The sequence below is a fragment of the Sus scrofa genome, chromosome 16 (genome assembly GCF_054392235.1).
Source record: "Sus scrofa isolate SSC_HxYL_T2T_F1_AM1 chromosome 16, Sscrofa_HxYL_maternal_Yorkshire_Landrace_v2.0, whole genome shotgun sequence".
NCBI lineage: Eukaryota > Metazoa > Chordata > Mammalia > Artiodactyla > Suidae > Sus > Sus scrofa.
In genome coordinates, this window is record NC_139398.1 from 66,324,766 (window position 1) to 66,344,610 (window position 19,845).

General features: G+C 42.2%; 1 protein-coding gene across 7 annotated transcripts in view; it reads right to left on the bottom strand.

The window, feature by feature from the left end:
* Positions 1-19,845, bottom strand: part of DOCK2 (dedicator of cytokinesis 2) — a 425,062-nt gene that overhangs the window by 370,238 nt on the left and 34,979 nt on the right. For all 7 annotated transcript variants that reach the window (XM_085001779.1, XM_085001778.1, XM_085001782.1 and 4 more), the window contains 4 exons: positions 13,892-13,975; positions 3,881-3,921; positions 2,708-2,763; positions 2,123-2,219 (listed from right to left, as the gene is read on the bottom strand). In XM_085001779.1, the coding sequence (XP_084857905.1) occupies positions 2,123-2,219; positions 2,708-2,763; positions 3,881-3,889 (162 nt within the window). In that variant the 5' untranslated portion in view covers positions 3,890-3,921; positions 13,892-13,975. The remainder of the gene's footprint in view (positions 1-2,122; positions 2,220-2,707; positions 2,764-3,880; positions 3,922-13,891; positions 13,976-19,845) is intronic.

Genomic DNA, 19,845 nt, shown 5'->3' on the forward strand with positions numbered 1-19,845 from the left:
GATGTGGGTTTGATCCCTGGCCTCACTCAGTGGGTTAAGGATCCAGTGTTCCTATGGCTGTGGCATGAGCCTGCAGCTGCAGCCCTGATTCAGCACTGAGCCCAGAAACTTCCATATGCTGCAGGTGCAGGCATAAAAAGAAAATAAAGGAGGGGGGGAGAAAGTTGCAGTTTCATGGCCATGTGAGTTTAACCCCTCTCTCATGTTTGTTATTTCTTTTTTTAACAAAAAGAGAAGTTCCTGGGCTCAGAACTTTTGACAGATACTACAGCAAGCACTTAATAACATTGTTCTGTTTTCATTGTATTTATTTGAATAATGTTCTAATTGTGTCAAGTACTTTTGGTTTTCCATTTGGGAATCATGTGTAAAATAGTAACAAAAATATGTTTGTTTGGTCTTTGTCCCCAATTCTTGGCACAGAGCTTCTAAAACTCTTGGAATTTCCTATGTCTTTTCTTAATCATAATGAGCCCCTTTTGGGTTTATGCTAATAAAGTAAGTCTTGGTAGGCCCACTAGATAGCTTCAGGATGGGGGCTGGCTGCGTATCTCTTCCAGTTGGCATATCTCCTCCAGTTGGCTGTTTCTGAGTTGTGTCCTTTATAATAAAACTATAATTATAAGAATAGTGCTTTCCTAAGCGGAGCTATGGATTGGGACCTGGGCTGGCTTATGCACACTACTGAATATGGAATGGATGGTCAATGTAGACCTGCTGCATAGCTCGGGAAATCTACTCAATGTAGTGAGAACCTGTATGAGAACGGCTGTGTGTCTATGTTTAACCGAATCACTTTGCTGTATAGCAGAAATTATCACAACATCCTAAGTCAATTATACTTCAATAACATTTTTTAAAAAAGAATACGGCTTTCCTGAGTTTTGTGAGTTGTTCTAAGGACTCTTGGAACCTGAGACAGGGTTGGAGGAGGAGTCACGGGAGTTCCCAAATTTGTACCAAGCTAGACAGAAGTGTGGGTAGTCTGGGGACCTGGGACTTGCAACTGGCATCTGAAATGAGGGCAGTCTTGTAGAACTGAGCCATTAAATTCAATGTTAGAATTGAATGTGTTACAGAGCATCCATTTGGCGTTGGACAGTTGGAGAAGTGTGGGAATCACACAGCATGCCATAAATCACACAGCTCCTTATATAGGTCATTTAAGTTTAGTAAAAAGGGAGACAATTTAGATATCAAGTAAATATTACACGTGTGGTAAGCAGATATAGCAAGAATCATAAAACTGGAAGTTTAAGGATCTCTTTACTAGGGTGAAGGGTGTGATGGACTTGCAGTTCAAAGACTTCTTATGGGAAATGTCAGCCTTCCATGGTGCATGTGTATGTGATGTATAAAAGGGGTCTTGGAGATAAATAATAAGTCACTTTGGCTCAAGTCTGCTGTTTGCTCCCTACACTTTCCTAACAACTTTGAAACTTTCAGAATGGTAATTGGATATGCCCATTACCATATGTTATAAATATCCACATGGGAGTCAACATATATGACCGCAACAGGTGAGTCTACAAAGAGTGCAGGTACATCAGTAGGTGTGCCCAAAGCTGTTACAAACATGCATTAAGACTTGGTTGACATTTTTGCTCTCAGTTTAATGGATTTTTTAGCTATTCACTTTCATTAGGAATTCTAAAAGCATCAAAGGAGGATTCTAAATTAGATTTACTTCAATAGAGGGAAAACACATTCAAAATAGGCTCTCTGTTTTTCCAGGGTCAAAGCTTCCTAATAGATCTGAGGACAACAGTCATTAGTTAATTAATATATGAGAACAGTATTTCCCAAAGTATCATCAGCAGACCACAAAATCAAAATCCCCAAGTTTATTAAATGCAGAGCTCCACTGAAGGAAGCTTTATTTTTAATAGCTCTCGAGGTGATTCTTAAGCATACTCAAGTTTGATAACTTTTTCAATAGTTTAAAAAAATGTAAAGATCGCATCAGACCCTCATTAACTATGGCTCTCACTGTGTGGCTTTGAGAAAGTCACCTAAGTTTTCTGGGCCTTGATGGCCTCAGAATGTCCACTATACTATGTTGAGGCTAAATTCCAAACTCGAACCAAGCTTCCAGCCCAGGGAGCGGGGTTTTGGGTCTCACCACATAGAGCTGCTTCCAGATGCTGCCCCATTCCCAAAGTGTCGTTGTCACTTCTTGTGCCAGAGGAATTTCTGCAGGAATAATGTTCTCTATATTTCTATTTAAGGTGGGAGAGAAAACGGTGTGAAATTGAGACTCAGGTGCTAACAAGATAAAACGTTGGCAAATTTGCATTAAGCTGCAGCTGCTGAGAGGGGGCCTTGCTGGCAGGAGTCTAGCCGCCTCTAATAGCCACACCAATTACATTATGCAAATGCAAGGGACTTCCTGTTTAATGTCCTTCTTCATTGGGGTGGGCCCTTCAAGCTCATTATTCAGGATTAATCTACTTTAATGCAGTTCAAAGGCAGCTGCCAATGAAAAGTTGAATTCTCCAAATTTACGAATACCCCCTCAGAATCAAATCTGAACAGGAATCAGTTTACATTAGGTCTCCCATCCAGTAGGGAAAGGAGACAGATAAACATGGGCATGAAGAAGAGGGATCAGCTGAGCATCCTTCACATCTGCCAAGGCAGGTTTTCAAAGCAGACAGGACGGTGACATCCATGAGCCACTGAGGTTCTGGGGAAGGATGGTAGGTACCTTTTTTTCTCCACTGTCACTTCTTTGATGTGGATAAAGGATTTAGGAAAGATGCCCTGTTGGGGATAAGATAAGATGAGATAAGATACGATGAGATGACCTAGGATGCCTTGTCCCTACAGAAAAAAAATGACCCCAGGTCGTCACGATTTTTCCAAAAGCTAGTAACTGGTAAAAATCTCAGATTTGACATGAATGATCCCAACCTGACAGAGCAAGCGGCAGATGCTAAATCTGCTCTTTTAGGTCTAGTTGCTCTTCAATTCTTCATCATTGTTCAGGTTCCCACAATAGCCCTGGATTCCAAAGGATGCTCCAGCCCCACTGGGACACTCACCCTATCAGATGGGCAGGGCAGGAGCGCTGAAGGACCCACACTAAGGGAGACAGGGAGCTCTGCCTCTCCCCTATCCTGCCCAGTTCTGGGAGAGCAGTCACCCTTCATAGTCATGAGAAGGTCAGGTCCTAAAGCACTAGTGTCCCTGGCTGCACATGGGCTAGTTTGATTTGAGACCTCTTTCATCTTGGATTTATTGTATTGTTCTTTAGAGACCAAAGAGGGATCATGCCTCCAACACAGCATGTCAGGGAGGAAGGAAGAAGCATCTAAGAATTCCCTGCTCTATAAGCTCAGCTCAGTTAACAGGAGAAGTGGATCAATTACTTGGAAGTTCTCCCATAACTTCAGCCAAAGTGTACGCTGGGGACATCTGGTCACTGCACTAGATACTGTGCACTGTAGGGAGACAAACAAAGCAGGTTTCTGCTCTGTGGAGATGGTGGTGTGGTGTGGGGCTGGGACAGGGGAAGTCCTCCAGGGCAGAGACTGGACCTGCCCTTTCTGGGTCAAGTTGGAAATGATGACAGTCCCAGAAGAATGCTAAAGAAAGGCAGCGGAAGATAAATTTTACCTTTAAGAGTGCAGGATTCCATGGGACTTGAGAAGTCATATGTGACTGGCATGCTAGGAAAAGGCTCAGGGAGAGGAGGGCTCTGGCTTAAAGAATAAGTGGGGGGGAAGGGACTGAGAACCAGTGAGGAAAGCACAGGACACAAGGAAGGAAGAATGGAATCAGTCTGCAGAGGAGCAACCGTGGGAGATCATTCATCAGAGGGCTGCCAGGTCATGTACAGAACTCCAGCATGTCCCAAATTAAAAAAAATCGACCTTACCTGTAACATTTTGTGCTTTACAAGGTATCCCCTATACCAGTCTGCAATGAGAAAATAAAACAAAAATTAAAAAAAAAAAGGTCTTTCATCTACTCTTACAAGTTCCTTGCTGGGTTTTTTGTTGTTGTTGCTGCTGTTTGTTTTTCTCTAGAAAAGAAACTATTGCAAAGTACTTCAGATCTTACGTACAAATCAAAGCCCTAGATTCAACAATCTGTTGAATTAGTTGCCAGTGTTTCTGAAAAGCATCCAAAAATACATGGATTTCATAAAAATGCAAATTTCATCTTAAAAAACAAACAAACAAACAAACAAACAAACAACAGGAGGCCCAGAGATGGTGGCCAGTGCTCCCCCCTGGCTGCAGTTGGCTGGTGGTGGGGAGCAGCTGGTCCCATCAGACAAAGCAGGTACCACCAACTCCCCAGCCCTTCGCTTACTTCCATTGCCTGTCAGCATACTTCCTGGGCTCAGAAGCATATTTAACCTTGCTTTAGGGGCACAGAAGGCTGAGGGACTTTGGCAAACATCCTAAAATAATGACCACAGTTCTAAGAGCAGCAAATTGTGTCTAAAACATGACTTACAGAAGTTAGTCAAACCAACAAGTTCAGGGATGGATAAAAGGACAGGAATTTTAGAAGATTCTTCTCTTTGCAGGAATATCAGAAATGATTCAATTAACAGAAATCCAAATTACACACAGTCCTCAGACAAAATGAGCCTCAATATAGCAAGTATTGATGACTATAATGAGCCTGCTGGCCTTTGAGATGATTCAAGCACAGCCAAGTGGTGGCATTTGTCATCTTTGTAAATAAAAAGCGTCTGTTCGGAGCCTCATTAGCAAACCCTCATTACTGGACTGACAGATTGTTGTCGAAGTGTGTTCTCAACAGACAGACACACAAGCTCCAAAACAAACAACTTGAAATGCAAAGTCACCCCTCAGAGTCCTGAGCCAGCTTGAGGGTCAGGACCTAAAGAAAGTCCTAAAGCAGGAGGGGCCCCAGTTGCTTCTTATTTGGAGAGTCAGAAAAGCGGAGGAAAGAGAGAAAAGGAGGAAGAAAGAAAGGAAGGGATGGAGGTTGGAAGGAAAGAACCTGGGGTTTGGAATAAAGCAGCGTTGCAGGCAATCTTTGTATATGAAGGCTTTGAATCTTCATAACCATCACATGAGGTGGGGGATGCAATTATCCCATTTTACGCAAGAGTGGCCCACCTAAGGCACCGAGACTTTAAGTAACTTGCCCACAGTCACACAGCTAGTAAGTCACAGGGCCAGGCTTTGAACTTGAGCAGTCATGGTCCTGTGCTTCCTGTCTAAGAGAGGAAGGAGCACGGGGGTTGCCTAACATTTCCACCCTCCCAACATCTGAAGTACTTCCAGTGGTGGAGAACTTTCTATTTCAGGAAATACCACATTCTGTTTTCATACTCCTCTGATAATTTCCCCATAACTTGGTAACAATTAACCATTAACAACAGTGCCTTTACCACACTAGCAGTGATGCGTACTGTGTGCCAGGAATTCCGGTAAAGTTTTTGGTATAGTTCTTTCAAGTTATAAACTAATCTTCACAATAATCCTATAAAGTAGGTACTATTACTGTCTCAAGTTTACAAATGAAAGCAGAGAGGCACAGAGAGATTAAGCAATTTGCTCATGGTCACAGAGCTAGTGGGTGATACAATTGAGATCTAAACCTAAGAAATGACACTCTATAACCCTGCCCTAGAACTACCTCCTTTATTTGCAATTCTTTCCCATTCAACCAATTAGATGTAAAAGCATCCCTAACATTACTAGCTGCTGTTTATTACCGACTTGCTTAAGGCACACAAAGCTGTGTGCTGAGTGTTGCACACACACTCTCATTTAGTCCTCATATCCATACTGTGAGCTAAGTATATGATTCCCATTCTGTAGATGAAGACATTGAGATTCAAGTCAGTTGAGGTACTGGGCCAAATCACACAGCCAGCCTGTCAAGAGCAAATCTGAGTGGCTTCACTCCAAGCTCTTCCACCAGAGTCCCCCATGCAACAAGCACAGATACAGATAACATGTTCTTAGAGCACAGGAACAGATAAGGGTCTCTTGGTTGCAGCAACCAGAACCCACCTGGATGGCCAAGGCCACCAAAATCCACCAGGAAGTAGGAAAAGAGTTAAAGGAACAATAGTCTGCCCACATCTGCGCATCCACTGTAGGGGCTCCATCAGGGTCCCTTGACTTCCTCTCCCAGTGACTTTGCCCTTTCTCACCCTTGAGGATCAGTGACTTGTTACCCCTTGTAGGAATCCTGATTCTCAGAACTTTGACTCACTCCTGAGCAAGAAAATCGAATGATGCCTACACCCAGTATATATACTCTAGCTCTCAGATTTAAGTTCAACAAACACTGACTGTGCACCTACTGTGTACATGACACTAGGTTTTCAGAAATAAATATCCAGAGTTCCTTGATGAGAGTGCTTATCACCATTTCCACTTGCTAGAAGTGGATAATTCACCGACTGCATCAGAGCTGTCCTTAGGACTTTTTCTGATATCCTCAAACCTGCTGGGTCACTGACCTCCATGACCCCTGAAGTCTCCTCCCTAATCTGGTCACTGGTCAGCTATATCTGGCTGCACTTCAATACCTGATTGGGCAGATAACAATAGCTGGCACACAGAGCAGACTCCACAACAACAGACATGATCAAAACCAGTCTCAGGGTAACACAGAACTTAACTATATCTCAGAACTTGTCCCCCAGCTCAATACCCTTTTTAGTTAAATAAAAGAAAGGGCTTTTTTTGTTTGTTCTTTTGTTTGTTTATTTGTTTAACCAGATTCACAAGATAAGAATTTTTTTTTTTTGGCCACACCCATAGCATATGGAAGTTCCTAGGCCAGGGATCAAACCCACGCCACAGCAGCAACCCAAGCCACTCGCAGGCACAATGCTGGATCCTTAACCCACTGCACCACAGGAGAAATCCGAGGACTTTTAAAAATAGAAAACTCAGGGAGTTCCCACTGTGGTGTAGCAGGAAAGAATCCAACTCACATCCATGAGGATGTGAGTTCAATCCCTGGCCTTGCTCAGTGGGTCGGAGATCCAGTGTTGCCATGAACTGTGGTGCAGGTCGCAGACGGGGCTCAGATCTCGAGTTGCTGTGGCTGTGGTATAGGCTGGCAGCTGCAGCTCCAATTCCACCCCTGGTCTGGGAACTTCCATATGCTGCAAGTGCAGCCCTAAAAAGCAAAAAGAAAAGAAAAGAAAAGGAGAGGAGAGGAGAGAGAAAAAAGAAAAGAAAAGAAAACTCATAAAGCGCTTCCCAGGGGAAGATGAGAAAAAGGAACATTTTTACCACTCTCATGGAAAATGATAGACTCAAAACTGTCCTCCTTTCCCACAACCCAAATATCAAAATGAAATGTACATAAATTCTCCAATCACCTGGGAGTTGCATGGGGAGGGGGAGATGGAGGAGAGAGTAAAAATATCACAGAACATCAAAAAGAATCCACAGCCTAAAAAGCCAGTCCTCTCTCTGCCATCTCTGGGCAATGTGATCTTTGGTCATGTCACTTAAGCTCAGTGTTTTCATCTGCGAAATGAGAGAAATAACACCTACCTCACAGAATTGTTGCAAAAATTATTTTTTCAACAGTATTATGAGGTAAACACATCTGCTAAAGCTACAAAACCTTAGACTGGAAAAAAAATACCAAGTTCAGGGTACGTATTACCTGAAGTACATAGAGACAAGAATGGAATAGAAGAAGCGTAAATAGGGCATTTCATCTGTATCTAAAATGTTTATTTCTCTTTTTCTAAAAAAAAAAAAAAGTATGAACTAAACATGGGAAAATGTTAATATTTGTTTATTTGAGTGCTGAGTGCCTGGGTATGTTTCACTTTCCCGTTTGATTGAAATATCTAATAACATTAAGAAGCATTAAGAGTTTCCGTTGTGGCTCAGCGGTAACAAACCCGACTAGTATCCATGAGGATGCGAGTTTGATCCCTCGCCTCACTCAGTGAGTTAAAGATCAGACGTTGCTGCGAGTGACTTGGATCTGGGGTTTCTGTAGCCGTGGTGTAGATGGGCAGCTGCAGCTCTGATTCGACCCCTAGCCTGGGAACCCCCATATGCTACAGGTGCAGCCCTTAAAAAAAAAAAAAAAATATATATATATATATATATATATATATAGAAGAAGCTAGTACCTATCAATGGTGAAGAGTATGACTTCTGGAATCAAAGCCTGGATTTGAATGGAGATCTGCAACTTTCTGTTTGTATGATCTTAGACAGGTTACTGCATTTCTCTAAAGCCTCCGTTTCCTTACTCATAAAATGTGAACAATAATAGAGACAGTGTCATAGGCTTAAATTAGATAAGCAATTCATATTTGTGCAGTGACTGGTATATGGTGTTAAAAATTGGTAAATATCATTGCCTTTTAAAAATCAATAATAATAATCAGAGAAAGTTGGATTTTATTTTATCTATTTTTATCTTCAGAACCTATAGATTTTGAATATCATTTTTTTTCAGTGAAGTCACTTTAACATATTTCTATCAAAACAAAGTAAAAGAAACATGCTTCAAACTCAACCTAATGGAAGTTTACTGATGTCTTAGTCTCACCCTCACTCAAAAGGCAAGAAAACCTCACTTACAAATTTGCCATAATGGAACATAATTTTAAGAAGATGGAGTCCCTTTAATGCCAACCTGCTAGAGCACACCCAAACAAAGGACCATCTTCCTGCCAAGTGACACTCTAAAAAGATACTCTTCTAAGTGCTCATAATGTCCCCCTCATACCCTCAAAGCAAAGGACTTTGAAGGCTCACGAGTTGCTAGCAGGAAGGCTGCCACATGGCTCTGGGTGTGCCCCACTCTGCAAGGGGGAGATTCAAGACTCTCCTTGCAGAGCTCTCTGCAGCCCAAAGAAGAGTGAGGTGACAGACTCGTGCCAGCTTAGCAAGAACTCCAGATACTCTGAAGTGAGAAGAGTGATATGCACAGGGTCGTCCCACATCTAGAAAACAATGCCAGCAAAAGCTATGCCTTACCTTAAGGAGATGAAGCTGTGCCAACCTCCTCTCTCCTCCCTTCCCCTTATTCCATTTTACTGGTTAGTCAAAGTCAAAAGCTCTTTGGGTCTAGAAATCTCTTTCTCTTCACCAGTAAGAGTGGGCACCCAGGACCCAGACAACTGAGTGTATTAGTAGGTGGAGTGGGAATTTCTCTATTGTTCTAGAAAGGAAGACTTAGTTAGCAAGTAACTGGGAGTGGAACAGACAGGGATTCTAAAGAAGAGTCTAAGTGAGCTGGGCTACCCCTAAGGAACATCCTCCCACCACAGTCCAAGGAATCAGGAGGGTGGGGGGGGGGAGTCTTTAGAGGTGGCATGTCCTGCCTTGAGAGTGCACAGTAGAACTCTTTTACCCCCAAACCAACTGTAAGTGTGGGGGGTGCAATCCAGGAGATTTACTCGGAGATGCTGGGGGCCCCTGGCATCTTGCTGCCTAGCTACATTGCTATGCACACAGGGCACTGGCTGATCTTTGAGTTTATTTGATTAGGAAGACAGAGAATTAGAAAGAGAGCACCCCAGACTCCCTCTACCCCCAGCCTTGTTTGAGCTAGAGAAAGGGAACGAGGAGAGGAACATTAGAGTGGACATGGAACTAAAGCCTTCTTTTGAGATGTCACTAAATATCAGGAAAGATGTCAGCCAAATATAAATGTAGGAAGTGAATAGGAAAAAATAACACTCCTTTTTAGTGTTTTTCCCCCATGAGGAGTTCTGACTGCTCGATAAACACTTACATGTGTTTTTCACATCTAAAATCAGGACACAGAATGTTCATTCTGCCTCTGGGTAAAAGAGGCAGCCTGAGAGATGTAATATGGACAAAGAAATAAGCATTAGGATGTCTAAGGCTTAGCAATGGGTAGCTTTCTGAACTGTTTGAGTTTTTATCCCAATAAAATATTATCTTTATAATAAAAACTTCAGGGAGTTCTCGTCGTGGCTCAGTGGTTAATGAATCCGACTAGGAACCATTAGGTTGTGGGTTCAATCCTTGGCCTCGCTCTGGGGGTTAAGGATCCGGCATTGCCACGAGCTGTGGTGTAGGTCACAGATGCAGATTGGATCCCGCATTGCTGTGGCTGTGGCGTAGGCCAGTGGCTACAGCTCCAATTGGACCCCTAGCCTGGGAACCTCCATATGCCACAGGTGTGGCCCTAGAAAAGACAAAAAGACAAAAAAGTATATACATATAAAAACTTCATTAAAATGTTTGAGCTCTAGTGAAAGGCAATACATTCACATCTAAGGTTTCAGGTCAGATTTTTGTTTTCCCCATTCATTTGGCTGAGTAAATTTAGTACATAAGCAAAGAAGGGCTAGCCTCACCCACTCCAGACAATTGGAGGGCCAGCTTCTGGGTTCCCTGGGCCATACTGCTAAGATACATACACGACTGCCAGTCTCAGTGTGGCTCTGCATAACAGGCAAAGGGATGGAATTCAGCACAGAGCACCTAGGAACCAGGCATGGTGCTAGACAGCTTCTCTCCTTCTCTTGTTCCAACCTCATAACCAGCCCAGGAGCAAGGTAATGCTAACCCATTTCACAGGTGCGAAAAGTGAGGACTACCTCCCCAAGATCACTCGGCTAGGGAGTAAGTGGAGCAGAGAATAATTTTTTGATTCAAAAGCCTATGCTTTTTCTACTTCTTCTTTTTTCTTTTCTTTTGTGTGTGTATAGAGGAGAGGGGAGATTTTTAAACTATTGAAAAGTACAAAGAACAAAATAATTATTTACATCTTTACTACTTAGAATTAATCATTGCTTTGAATCTTCAAAACTGTATTTATTCTCTTCCACTCCCCTTTCCATTTCTCGGTTTCATTAGTTTTTTGTTGTTGTCATTTTACATGTTGCCATTTTCTAACAATGGCATTCTTTTCGGTAGTCACAAATATCATGACTTTTAATACTAATTTTGATAAAGCAATTCTCTCGAACTCATTGCTCACCAGTATTTCCCTTTATCACAGTTTTTCAAGTCCTATACTTTAAATTTTTGATTCCTCTCTCAGGAGGCTGGATTTTTTCTTTCAAGTAGGTTTCTAAATGAGGGCTTCATGGGCACACCTTATTTTTTTCTACTACGTCATTCTGACTAATTTTTCACCAACACTGTGGTTTTCACTTTTTTTACATTTGCAGAGGACCTGTTTTTCAATTGGAATCATAAGCAAAACTCCCCGCCTGCAAAGCAGACAAGACCAGATCTGATCTCAGAGCCCTTAGCCATCCAAGGCCCTTAAGGACTCTTGGGATCCTATAAATTCCAGTTTGAAAACTCTGTATGGGTATGAGTGCAAACATGATAAATCCTAATAATTTTCACACTAATTTCTCAGATATCTAGAATCAGTCTAATGGGACTTTCCAATGTTGCATTTTCAAAGTATCCATGAATTGGCAATCACTTGCTAAATTAACATGTCCAGCTCTTCCTAGAAAACTATTACAAGGATACATTACAAGGATTATTAATTACAAGGATACATTAAAATAAGACTGATAAAAGGGACCTGCTGTATAGCACAGGGAACTCTGACCAATATTCTGTGATAATCTATATGGGAAAAGAATCTGAAAAAGAATGAATATGAGAATATGTATAAGTGAAACATTTTGTTGTATGGCAAAAAATTATCACAACATTGTAAATCAATGATACTTCAATAAAGCTTTAAAAAATGAAAAAAAAAATTAAGACTGATAAAATTTAAAATGGGAAGCCAGAACTAAAGAGCTTAAGAGCAAAGAGATTAATCCCAAAGACAAATAAAGGTGGCTTGAGTCAGCAAGTGCAAGCTTTTGGAAGGTCAGGCTCCAGGCCAGGCAAAAGTCACCAAAGGTTCGGATTACATGGAACCTCTGTGGTCAGTGCTTTCTCCAGGAAACTACGTGTAAAGAAAACACAACTGAATTTCAAAATGCAGGGCACAGAAAACTTCCTGAGCCTTTCTTTCATCTTGGTAGGCATGGGATGGAGGAAAGGGAACAGTCCCGCAGGAGGGGAGCGAATGGCCCCCGGCCCACTGCGTGACCCTAGGTGAGTCATTCCTCTTCCCTGAGCCTTCCTCCTCACGTGCAAAGGTGAGGCCTCTGTCTCTTTCTCAGGATCAGCATTTAATACCACTGCGGTACTGAGACACTGAGGAGAGCTGTTTTGCTTGCTGGGGTTTTTTTTATTATTATTATTTAATGGTTTTTATTTTTTTCCACTAGAGCTGGTTTGCTTGCTGTTTTTATTTTCATTCTTTGCCCTGGATAGACTACCTAGAGTTTGCTCATATGCCACTGAGTAGAACTACTTTTGTAAAAGACAGGGTTGCACTATGGGAAGAGGACAGGATTTTTGGAATCAGATCCCCTTCCCCCTCCCTCAGTCCCACTTAACTCTGTGCGTGAAAGGATTTAATAGGGCCAGACTGGGAACTCTAGAGGCCTAGGCATTGAATGGTATCCAAAAATAACAGTAGTACTAAAGCACAAAATAAATGTAAGGAAGGTGAACAGAGTTCTTGTTCCCCCCACGATGACTCCTTTATAGCTGCTTTAATATATCAAATTATTAAGTTCTTTCCCCCTCCAAAAAAGGTTTTCTGTTTGTTTGTCATTTGGTTTGCATTTGTGCGTGTGTGTGTGTGTGTGTGTGTGTGTGTGTGTGTGTGTGTGTGTTGTGTGTGTGTCTCTGTATGTCCATGTGTGTATGTGTGTGCATAACCTCTGTAGGAATCTGCAGAGTTACCCTGGATGTTGTATATACTAATACACTAATCCAGCCCTGCAGATAACACCCGTCCTGCAGATACTACCTGTCCTGCAGATACTAATACCTGTCCTGCAGGTTGCTGTGAGGACTAAATAGCTTAACATGTGTAAGGAACTTGCACAGTGGCCTGTATATGGTTAAACCCAAGGATGACTAGCTCTGTAGGCAACCTCCTTTGCTCTGGCTCTGTTTCCCCTAAGGAGGCCTCCTTAACAGTAAGACCCCTGCCTTCTGCCTGCCTCTCATCCCCATGCCAGCACAGGAGAGCCTTGCCTGAGGGATTATCTGGGAAGCAGGGTCAGAGCCCATCCTGCCTGGCCACAAGAAGACACACTCTGTGCCCTCCTTACTGCAGGATTACAAGCAGGCCCAGGCAGGAGGAGATCCATGGTGGTCTAGCTGGGCCAGTGAGGGCTGGGAGAGCCTGCCTGATTGTGGCGGGCACATTAGCAAGCTTATTCAGCTCTTACACCCAAGCCATGCTCTCAATATCAATATTATCAGTGACATAGGTGGTATATTGATTTTGAGTGCCTAACTCATAGTCCAAAGCTATTAATCTTTATGCAAACTTTAAAAAGCACCCCCTCACCACCACTACCACCATGGTGGAAAGAGCCCAAAGACACTTGGCATCACAAGAGGCGGTACCCTTGTGGGAAGAAAGGGATGCCACTTTGCCCAAGACAAAGCTCCCAGCTTGATGAAGGGAGTGAGCACCGTTGCTCGGACCAGGCGCAGTGTCCAAACCAGCAGTCTTCCTGGAATCAGGGTTATAATTTACCGGACCTTTCAAAACCCTAATAATGCTGATTTTCTTTATAATGGTATCCAAACTAATAAAGAAGTGTGTCTCAAAGGTGTCATAGGCCCGAGCACCTCTATGGCTAGGCAAATGGCACAACGAACACCTAACCACCCAGGCAAGCCTTTGCTTCTAAGAATACATTCGTACAATAACAAGACATTATTCTCAGTAAATTAGAATTACTAATATTAGCAAAATGTATTTAACTAGACCATACAGAGTTGCAAGTTCCAAGAGAGGGCTGGAGGTGCCAGGTGGGTCCTGGGGGTGTCCCCACACCATCAGTCAAGCTCCTGGCATCCAAGGGTCTCCCGGGCCAGTCACTCACCTCCACAGGTCTCCTGAATTCGCACCACATCACCAATCTGCAGGGAGAGCTGGGGGGTTCCGCTCCCTTGGAAGTTGTATATGGCTGTGAAAAGAGAGGCAGTCTGGTGAGACCTCTGGCTACCAAGAGTTTCTGCTCCTTCCTGCTCTTCCTTTCTTCATATGATCGAATGCCCATGCAGCCCACATGGGTGAAACAAAACCAGTGTAGAAACCATTGCCTGCCACAGGAGTCAATGCGGGCCCAGCTTGGCTCCCAAAGGCCTCCACTCATTAATCACACAGGACTCCTCCCTAGCACTGGCCCTGCACTCCAGTCTGCGTGACAGGAAGGGTGTTTATGTTATCTCCCGTGGTTGACCACCTACTGTACGCCAGGCATGTGCTCAGCACATCTCCTCATTCCGTTCCCACAGCAACCCTGTGAGGTGTAAACTGTGATCCCATCTTGCAGATGAGGAAATGGAGGTGCTGAGAGGTTAAACAATTCGGTCAAAGTCATCAGGCTAGGAAGTGACAGGAAAACCAGTACCTAACTTTCGTATTCCACTTGCCAGTGCTACTCCCCAATGACTCCATCCTGGTGACAAGAGCCTACAATGCCAGTCTCTCTACCCCTCAAAGACCACCCAACCTTCACTGTGTAAGAAAGCCATTATCTTTCTTCTACCTAGCTCTAACCAATCTTTGTTCCTCTTTCCAAAGATTCTTGTTTCTTGGCCTTCACCAAAGCAAATCTTTCAAGCCAGAATTCTACTTTCCTCCATGAGGCCCTCCCTAGCTTCTTCAGGCCACACTAACCACCCCCCATTCAATTTCCTAATAGTTGGTAGGACTCATGTGAGTACCTAACATTCAAGGGTGTACTCTGCCTTCCCATTTACACTGTCAATCCTTGGGGAGCAGTAGCGAGCTATGAAAACAACCCTCTCTGAGCTATCAGAGCCTCTGCTAGTCCCTTGGAACATGAGATTATGCCATACCATTGCAGTGCTCAGGGACTGCTCAGCATCACTTGCTAAGTAAGGACCAGGCCATACTGTTAACCTAGGTTAGGGATGAAATTTGTTGAAGGGGAGTTCCCATCGTGGCGCAGTGGTTAATGAATCCGACTAGGAACCATGAGGTTGCGGGTTCGATCCCTGGCCTTGCTCAGTGGGTTAACGATCCTGCGTTGCCGTGAGCTGTGGTGTAGGTTGCAGACGCGGCTCGGATCCCGCGTTGCTGTGGCTCTGGCATAGGCCGGTGGCTACAGCTCCGATTCGACCCCTAGCCTGTGAACCTCCATATGCCGCGGGAGCGGCCCAAGAAATAGCTAAAAAGACCAAAAAAAAAAAAAAAAAAAAAATTTGTTGAAGGAATCACCAGCTTGGGAGGTCTTCAAGAACAGAATAGGACACAAGGAAATTTGATTTGACACAAATCAAAACACATGTGGTTTGCTTTAATGAATGACCCTCGGAAGGATGGATGGTATGATCTTACAAGATTTTCCTCATTCATTCATGCCGTAGATATTCGGTAAGTGCTTACAATATGCCAGGAATATGCTAGGCACTGATCTTGTTCTTTTTGTGAACAGATAAATAAATATAAGGTTACAAAATATGATATCTTATAGAGAAAATAGGGCCTGGCAGAGAATAATAGGAGCCATCAACTTTTGTTGTAGTAGTTAGTTAGGAAAGGCCTCCCTGCGATGATTACACATGGCAGATTCAAACAAGTCAGCTGTGGGGACAGCCAGGGGAAGGACATTTCAGGAAGAGGGGACAGCCATGTACAAAGGCCCTGAGTAAGGAAGACACTTGGCACGTTGAGCGAGCATAAAGGAAACGGCTGTGGGTGGAGTAGAAGAGAGGAGGAGGTGACACAGATGAGAGAGGAGAGGTCAGAACCAGGTCGCTCAGGGCCTCATGATGAGTTTGAGCTTTGTTCCAAGAGAGTAGGAAGCTGGGCATATTTTACTTAGTTATTTGGTAATAGCTTTATTGAGATACAAGATGCCCATTTAAAGTACACAACTCAGCGATTTACTCACAGAGTTGTGAAACCATCACCATGATTAATTTTAGAACATTCTCATCACCTCAAAAAAAGTCCCCCTAGCCGCAACTGGCCACCGATCTGCTTTCTGTCTCTCTAGATTTGCCTATTCTGGACATTTCATACAATCATATAACATGTGGTCTTTTGCAACTGGCTTCCTTTAGCCATCACAAGGCTTTGAAGATTCATCTCTGTTGTAGCAACTGTACTTCATTCATGTTGTGACCGAGTAACCTTCCATTTTATGGATACACCAGTGGCTGGAAGGCTGAAGGGTGCTAAGCAGGGGAGTGATATAATCTTATCATGCTGACTATTACTCTGACTGCTGTGCGGAGAGTGGAGGGAGGGAGGCAGAGGAGATGTGGGGAAGCCCAGGAGGAGGCCACTGTTTTGTCTCTCTAATCCCAGGGGTTCCTGAACCAAGTGGACACTTACTGTGATGAACCATGTGACCTAACAGTGCAAAAAGCAGATTTAACTAAATGAGAGGAATCCTGAGTCCTCTTGGTAGGCTTAGCATTGACTCAGTTTGTGCCCTCTCCCTTCAGTCCTCAGTTTCCTTATTTGTCAACAAACAAAATGCATTCAAAAACTACTTCTTAGGGTGAAATCAGCCAAAACAGTGAAGTAGGGAATTCCTCCAAAGAAGCAATGAAAAATCCAGCAAAAAAAGGTCATAATTGACTTTATCAGAACTTTGAAAAATACTGAAAAAAGTTTACAGCAACCAAGCAAATGCTTACTCAAGAAAAAGGCAACTGAAACTTAGTAAATTTTTGTAGCATTTTGACTTATCCTGGCCTCATTCTCCACTCCTCATCTTAATGACAGTCTTGAAGATGGTATTCCATGTCCCTGTGTGGGTTCCCAGGGCTGGAGGGGGCAGAAGAGACCTTGTCCCAAGAAATTGTAGTTGTCTGTTTTGACCTATCTGTGGGCTCCCTGAAGAACTAAAACCATGAGCTTGCCTTTATTTCCCTAAATTAGAACTCTCTTAGGGTATGGAAGCAGCTATGTAAAGGGCATTGGTCAAAAACATCTAAAGTTAAAAGAACTATCTGCTTCCATATAGGGCAAAGAATGTAAGTTGGGGCAAACAATAATTCCACTAATAAGCCTGGGAGGAAAGGCTAAGGAGTGAAATGCTTTGGAGAACAAGAGCTTTGAAGAATACCCACACATCACGGGGCATCTAGTAGGCACGTGTTGGGAAAGATGTGAGAAAGCCCAAAGCGCTCAACCGTGGGTGACCTTCTAGCTCCAGGCAGGTGGGAAACGCAGACTAAGGGAGAGTTGTAAATGGCCTGGCTAAGTGTTGAAAGTATGTTCCAACACACACCCACAGCTTCAAAGACTAGATTTTTTTTCTCCCAATTCTAGTCATTTAGAGACTTCAGTGACCACATGCAACAAACAATACAGTCTTAACAAGAATACTTTAGATAAGTCACTAAATAAATAAACTACTACAATCTAAATCAGGCAATGACATAAGCCCTGGCAAGGGGAGAGACACCCAAGTTGGCACATCACGATATTCAAGATACCAAGTTTTCAACATAAAATTATGAAGCATGGAGGAAATAAGAAAGTATGGGCCATTCACAGTAAAAAAATAATAATAATAGAAACTATCCCTGAATAAGGATAGACATTGGATGAGGAGACAAAGACTTTAAATCAATTGTCTTAAATATACTCAAAGAGTGAAAGGAAACTATGGACAAAGAACTAAAGGAAACCAGGGGAACAATGTCTCAGGAAACAAAATATCATTAAAGAGAGAGAAATTATAAAAAGGAATCAAATAAAAATTATGGAGCTAAAAAATACAACAATAATATAAAAACTTCATTAGAGAGGTTCAACATCAGATGTGAGCAGGCCCAAAGAATCAATGACCTTGAAAATAGATCAGCTGCGATTAGTCTGACTGAGGAGCAGAAAGAAAAAAAAAAAGAATAAAGAAAATTTAGGAGTTCCTGCTGTGGGGCAGAGGAAATGAATCAGTCTAGTATCCATGAGGATGTGGGTTCAATCCCTGGCCTCGCTCAGTGGGTCAGGGATTTACTCTCGCCTTGAGCTATGGTGTAGGTTGCAGACACAGCTAGGATCCCATGTTGCTGTGGCTGCAGTATAGGCCAACAGCTGTAGCTCCAATTTGACCCCTAGCCTGGGAACTTCCATATGCTGTGGACATGGCCTTAAAAAGCAAAAAAAGAAAAGAAAGAAAAAAGAAAAAATTAACAGAGCCTAAATGACTTGTGGGACACTATTAAGCATACTAGCTTTCACACAATGGGATTTCTATACTGAGAGCAGAGAGAGAGTGGAGAGAAAGTGGCAGAAAGAATATTTGAAGATATAATGGCCAAAAATTTCCATTTGATGGAAGACAAGAATCCATATACCTAAGAGGTGCAATGAAATCTAAGCAACATAAACTTAAAAAGATCCATACCAAGACATAATAGCAAAATTGTCAAAACCCAGAAACAAAAAGAGAGTTTTAAAAATGGCAAAAGTGAAGCAATTCATCATGTACAAAGAATACACAATAAAATTAACAAGTGATTTCTCTTCAGACACCAAAGAGACTAGAAGGCAGGTGGGATGACATATGTAAAGTGCTCAAAGAAAAAAAAAATGTCAAGCAAGAATTCTATATCACCCAGAATTATCCTTCAAAAATAAAGAAATTAAGAGATAAACAAGAAGAAGAAGTCCATTACTAATAGATAATTGGAAAGACAAATGCAGAAAACAGTAGTTATATCTACAATATGGCACACAATGTATAAAGTTGTAATGTGTGACAGTAACAGCACAAAAGAGGAGATACAGATGTATACAGGAGATTTTTGTACACTATTGAAGCTAAGTCAGTATTAGCTTAAACTATATTGTTATAAATGCAAGTTATTGATAGTAAACTCCAAGTTAATCACTAAGAAAATAACTAAAAATACACAGAAAAAAACAGTAAAAACAGAAAGAAAAATCAGTTAAACATAGAAAATAAGTAATGAAGGACTTAGGAACAATAAAAAAAAGTACGTAAGATACACAGAAACAAACGGGAAAACGGAAGAAGTAAGTCCTTCCTTATGAGCATTTACTTTAAATGTAAATGGATTAAACTCTCTTGTCAAAATGCAGAAATTTACAGAAATTTCAGATTTTAAGAAACACCATTATCCGTTTATGTGTTGTGTATAAGAGACCCACTTTAGGTCCAAAAATATAAATAATTTCAAAATTAAAGAATGAAAGAATGTTCCACACACATAGTAACAAAGAGAGCTGTGATGGGTATACTAATAGAAAACTAGACGTGAAGTCAAAATTTGTTACAAGAGACAAAGAAGGGCATAATATATTGGCAAAAGAGTCAACAAAATGAGAAGATACCGTGATTATTAACATACATGTACTTAATGATAGAACACCAAAATATATGAAGCAAACATTGACACAGTCAAAGGAAGAAATAGATAGTTCTACAATAATAATTAGAGACTTCAATACTCTACTATCAATGATGGATAGAACACCTAGGCATGAAAACAATAGGGAAATAGATGACCTGAACCACACTATAAGCAACCATACCTAAAAGACACATACAGAATACTCCATCCTACAACCGCAGAATACATTCTTCTCAAGTGCACATAAAATACTCTCCGGAATAGACATGTTATGCCATAAAACAAGCCTCAATAATTTTTTTTTTGCTTTGCTTTTTAGGGCTGCATCTGAGGCATATGGAGGTTTCCAGGCTGGGGTGGAATTAGAGCTGCAGCTGTCAGTCTACACCACAGCCATAGCAATGCAGGATCTGAGCTGCATCTGTAACCTACATCACAGCTCATGGCAACACTGGATCCTTAATCCACTGAG